The 6,000-nt window shown below is 34.2% G+C and overlaps 1 protein-coding gene across 3 annotated transcripts in view; it reads right to left on the bottom strand.

Moving 5' to 3' along the window:
- Positions 1–522: 522 nt before the first annotated feature.
- Positions 523–6,000, bottom strand: part of trim9 (tripartite motif containing 9) — a 50,642-nt gene continuing 45,164 nt past the window's right edge. For all 3 annotated transcript variants that reach the window (XM_086158018.1, XM_086158027.1, XM_086158036.1), the window contains one exon: positions 523–3,188. In XM_086158018.1, the coding sequence (XP_086014144.1) occupies positions 3,111–3,188 (78 nt within the window). In that variant the 3' untranslated portion in view covers positions 523–3,110. The remainder of the gene's footprint in view (positions 3,189–6,000) is intronic.

Raw genomic sequence — 6,000 nt, 5'->3', positions numbered from 1 at the left:
ACTTGGGCTTTATTTTATTTTTATTTTTTTTTAACATGACTGCAAAGGCTACCCCTGGGTGTCCTAATGCTAAATTAAAAATTCAACTAATTCTTAATTTTTAATTTGTGTTTTGCATGATTTGAGTGTCACCCAACTTCCTTTTCAATGCTGCTAAAAACTTTGAGTAGTATTTTTGTTTCCATAAATTTCTGGACTATAAAGCGCACCTGAATATAAGCCGCACCGGCTAAAAATGACTTAATAAATATATGTTTACAGGATTAGCAAGTGAGGCACGGCCTCTCCTGCCTCCCCTGACTGCACGCCACTGCTTTGCATCCTTTTTTTTTAAACATGGTTTTATTTTTATTTTCTTATTTTGTACCCTATGAGTAGGAGCTCCTTCTGCGACAAAAAAAATCCCTCAGCCAATCATCTAACCTTCTCCTCTGCCTTCTCCCCTTCTCTCTTTACACTTTTAGGGTTCTAAAATAAGGAAAAACAAGCAAAGATACAAACCAGAAAATAAACAATGTAAATCATCATCATACCTTGTTGATATTTATTGAATATTCACACATACAGAAAACACAGAGGCTCATATAACACTTGAAATAATCATAATATAATAGCAATATCATGGTCATGATGGAGGCGTCATTTTAACAATCATGTAAATCCAACTGCATTAAAACGGAATAATAATTATAATAATAATAATAATAATAATAACAACGCTCAGATGACATTCCACCTCTGGAACAAGGTCGTCATACACACACACACACACACACACACACACACACACACGCACGCACGCGCACAGACGTATGTACATCTGATAGAATAGCCAGCGTCGCCCAGCGACCGCGGATCAAAAAGGAGTAAAAACTGACGTGTCGCTCCATAAACTTCAGCGAAGTTGTTCAAATATTCCGGGATGCACCGACATACCGAGCGACGCTTCTCGCCTGTGACCCCCGTTTGATAAATTTAAATAAATCTCGGGGCGTCGAGGTTTTTACGACTTAGCGTCGACTCGTAATGAAGGTGTAATGAATGCTGAGAAGTTAAAAAAAAAAAAAAGCTATTTATTTTAATATCTTCACTGTCGGTGAAGCCCTATGAATCGCAAAATCCGCCGCCCTGTGACTCCGCCCCTTTCCTGCTGGAGTCTCCATGCTATGGCTTGACTTGAACAGCAGCTCGGAGAGGAAACTGACGGTCGGTCCCCCCCGCCGAAACCTGCCTGATGCTAGTTAGCTTAGCATGACGAACGGTAGCCTGTTTGCAGACGATCACACGTCATTTGGCGTTAGCGTGTCGCTAACAAATGGTAAATTTAAGAAGTACGAGACATTTTGGAACTGTTTTCCTGACAAACTCTTAAGCAGAGGATTCGTTTACAGACTCAAATTCTGCTGATTTGCATTAGCACGGCTGCTAAGCAATTCATCAACTAGAGCAGCGGTCCCTAACCGGTAAAGAAAATCCATCTTGGTACAAATAGTAGTTTTGTCATTTGACTTTCCGGATCTTATTTCGAAAAACGTCTGTTCCCGCCTTAAATCTGTCGCGCCATTGCACGCATCAGCTACCACAAGCTAGCCCTCCAGCTAGGCTAGAAGGAAAAGTCGCTGGAGATCGAACGACAAGACCGCGGAAGCGTCGCTGACTGACAGGAAAAAGAAAAGAAAATATCAAAAGTTACGGGCATACAAGCTCTGCGCCTGCTATGCATTATTAGCGGTGAATGGCTAGCTAATATAAAGTATAATGGTTGTATTCAGATTAAATATTGACACACGTTTCTGTGATTTGAACCCCCGTGGTAAAATGGAGGACGCGTGATAATATACAAATTATAATATACAAATTATGGATGCGTATTTAATCCCAGGCATAAATGCTAGGCTAGCATTTACCATAGACTACCATTCATTTTGCTAAGCTAACTAGCATGTGACTGGTTTCTCGCCGGCTACTTCACGCAGGGGAAGAAAGTGAGCTTTTGGCCGACCCCCCCGGAACTGGTCAAGTTTTTTCGCAGATGGTTCAGAAGTCGGGAAGGGAAAAGGCACGGCCATGACGCTCCGACACGGGACGGAAATGCAACGTTTCGGTCAAACTCGCCTTCCTCCACGTCTTTAAATACCGGTAAAAAACATTTTCAAGAATCTGTTAGGATGTAAGGCTAACCCAAAAGACTCCTCGTCGGTGAGACAAAAGGTTCTTCTTCTTCTCTCGGACGGTTAAACATCAAATAAAGGAAACGTAAAAATAAAACACCAATAACTTAATCTGTACATCGCGGATTTTCAGTAACAGTAGTACAAAACTACAAGGTTTCGGTCGCCTGAAGCTAAAAATGAAAGAAAAAAAATAATAAAACAAGTTCTGTTGTTCTCGCGCCCACTTTCATGTGTTTAAACTTTATTTTTTTTTTTAAAACCAAATTTTATATATTCTTAACAGACGATACAGAAGCGAAAGCCACGAGGAAAAGCGTCAAACGACAGTTGTACCGCCGCCACCGCCGCCGAGATTCAGGCTATATTGCTCTTTTTGTTTTGCAGCTGCAGACCGGTCGCACACACACACACACACACACACACACACACACACACACACACACGTCTCACCCAGATTCTATATCCTCTAAGACGACGAGGTTTCCAGAATCAAATTTTGTCATGGTTAGAAATAAGCCCTATTTCTTTTGAAATGTTAAAAAAAAAGAAATGAAAAACATTCAGCGCATCAGAAATTTGAAGTTGCCTCTGATAAAATGCGTTTTTAGGCGAATTCTTTTAACTTTACGCCAACTCACCTCATTTAACCTGTTCAAATGACATTTGATCTGGATTTTTTTATCTTACGGGGAAGAAATAAGTATTATTTAGATTTTTTAGGGGTTGTGTGACGGCATTGGAGGGTTTTTATTTGTATATATACAATATATTATATATATATATATTTGTATATATTGATGTGGGCCAGTAATGGGGTCCAGGAATCCAAGGAAACCCCTTTTTTTTTTCCTTAAATCTACACTTTATGACTCAAGCAGCCACGAGGGACGGCCTTTCCGAGGCGACGTTCGGAGGCGTTTCGGCGGCGCCACAGCCTCAGCACATGGAGCCGGTGGGATCGGCCTCGCCGGGGGTGTAGAAGTCAGGGATGGGGAGGCCGGTGTGCAGGGTGACCTGCAGAAGAGGCCAGAAACGGGAGGAAAATTTAAAAAAAATTTGCAAAAAAAAAAAAAAAAAAAGGTTAAAAATACATATAAATTGAAATGAGATAAAAAATTCAAACTTGGGAATATTATTTTTGACTATGGCTATAATTTTCTATGAGCTTTAAACATATTTCCTTATTAATTTTGAAATTATGCTTTTTTTCCCAATTTTATAAGTTTGACTTGGATTTCTTCCAAAGAGAATATAAATACATTATACATCAAAATAAAGGCATCTTTTTTCTGCATCTTTTAAAAAAAAAATGTTCTTGACATCTTCATTACTTTGTGTTTTATTTGTGTATTCTTCATAAGAATGTATATCATCCGTTTTTTTTTTAATTAAACTAGTTTTTTTTTCATAAATATTAAAATAATCCCTCTGAAAAAAAAGGTTACAAATACATATAAATTGAAATGAGAAAATTACACCACCAATTCAAACTTGGGAATTTTTTTTTTGACTATGGCTATAATTTTCTATGAGCTTTTCACATCCTTCCTTTTTAATTCTGAAATTATGCTTTTTTTTCCCCATTTGAAAGTTCGACTTGTATTTCTTCCAATGAGAATATAAATACATTATACATTAAAATAAAAGCATCTTTTTTTCTGCATCTTTTAAAAAAAACTTTTTCCTGACATCTTCATTACTTTGTGTTTTATTTGTGTATTCTTCATAAGAATGTATGTCATCCGTTTTTTTTTTAATTAAACTATTTTTTTTTTCATAAATATTAAAAATAATCCCTCTGAAAAAAAAGGTTACAAATACATAGAAATTGAAATGAGAAAATGACATCACTAATTCAAAATTGGAAATATTTTTTTTGACTATTGCTATACTATTTTAAAAATATTTCCTCATTCATTTTGAATTATGCTATTTTTTGTACCCATTTTACAAGTTTGACTTGAAATTTCTTCCAAAGTTGTCTGATAGAATGCAAGGGAATATAAATTAATCATACATTAAAATAAAAGCAGCATCCCAATATTCTGCATCTTTTTAAAACCTTTTTCTGGACATCTTCATTTTGTGTTTTATTTGTGCATTCTTCATGAGAATGTATATCATCTGTTTTTTTTTTTTAATTAAACTAGTTTTTTTTCATAAATATTAAAATAATCCCTCTGAAAAAAAAGGTTACAAATACATATAAATTGAAATGAGAAAATTACACCACTAATTCAAACTTGGGAATTTTTTTTTTTGACTATGGCTATAATTTTCTATGAGCTTTAAACATACCTTATTAATTCTGAAATTATGCTTTTTTTTCCCCATTTGAAAGTTCGACTTGTATTTCTTCCAAAGAGAATATAAATACATTATACATTAAAATAAAAGCATCTTTTTTTCTTCATCTTTTAAAAAAAACTTTTTCTGGACATCTTCATTACTTTGTGTTTTATTTGTGTATTCTTCATAAGAATGTATGTCATCCGTTTTTTTTTTAATTAAACTATTTTTTTTTTTCATAAATATTAAAAATAATCCCTCTGAAAAAAAAGAACAAAAAAAAGGTTACAAATACATAGAAATTGAAATGAGAAAATGACATCACTAATTCAAAATTGGAAATATTTTTTTTGACTATTGCTATACTATTTTAAAAATATTTCCTCATTCATTTTGAATTATGCTATTTTTTGTACCCATTTTACAAGTTTGACTTGAAATTTCTTCCAAATTTGTCTGATAGAATGCAAGGGAATATAAATTCATCATACATTGAAATAAAAGCAGCGTCCCAATTTTCTGCATCTTTTAAAAACCTTTTTCTTGATATCTTCATTTCCTTTGTGTTTTATTTGTGTATTCTTCATAAGAATGTATGTCATCTGTTTTTTTAATTTTTTTTTATTAAACAAGTTTTTTTTTCATGAATATTAAAATAATCCATCTGAAAAAAAAGAGCAAAAAAAGAAGGTTACAAATACATATAAATTGAAATGAGAAAATTACACCACTAATTCAAACTTGGGAATATTCTTTTTGACAATGGCTATACTTTTCTATGAGCTTTAAACATATTTCCTTATTAATTTTGAAATTATGCTTTTTTTTCCCATTTTATAAGTTTGACTTGTATTTCTTCCAAAGAGAATATAAATACATTATACATTAAAATAAAGGCATCTTTTTTCTGCATTTAAAAAAAAAAACTTTTTCTGGACATCTTCATTACTTTGTGTTTTATTTTTGTATTCTTCATAAGAATGTATATCATCCGTTTTTTTGAATTAAACTAGTTTTTTTTTCATATTTCCTTATTAATTTTGGAATTATGCTATTTTTTTCCCATTTTATAAGTTTGACTTGGATTTCAGAGGAAATTTCTTTCAAAGAGAATATAAACACATCATACATTAAAATAAAAGCAGCTTTTTTCTGCATCTTTTAAAAACCTTTTAAAAACCGGTGACCATTATTTACGTTGAATTCATCGTTTTTGAGCCAATCGGGTGAAAGTGGGTGTTTTTGCACGCCGTTTGCGCTGGAAACTCTGCAGGAGGAGCTGCTGCACTCGCTGCAGGGAAGCCTCTCAGGGGAAAACAGGAAATCCAACTGTTTGTTGAGCCTTTTAAGCATTTTTCTGTCTTTTTTTTTCTTCTCCTCTTTCAAGGTTTAATCCGCGGAAGTCGAAGAAACCCTGGAGAAACATTCGTAATGAGAAGCGACTGAACCGATCGGATAGAACGAGGGGAAAGTTCTGTCCTTCCATGCAGCTTGGAGATTCTCCATGTTTAAGCGTAATGTTGTTATACTGACTGGC

This window comes from Fistularia commersonii, chromosome 1 (assembly GCF_037954325.1).
Source record: "Fistularia commersonii isolate RoL2024-O1a breed Wild chromosome 1, RoL_Fcom_v1.0, whole genome shotgun sequence".
NCBI lineage: Eukaryota > Metazoa > Chordata > Actinopteri > Syngnathiformes > Fistulariidae > Fistularia > Fistularia commersonii.
This window is presented reverse-complemented; position numbering and strand designations above follow the sequence as displayed.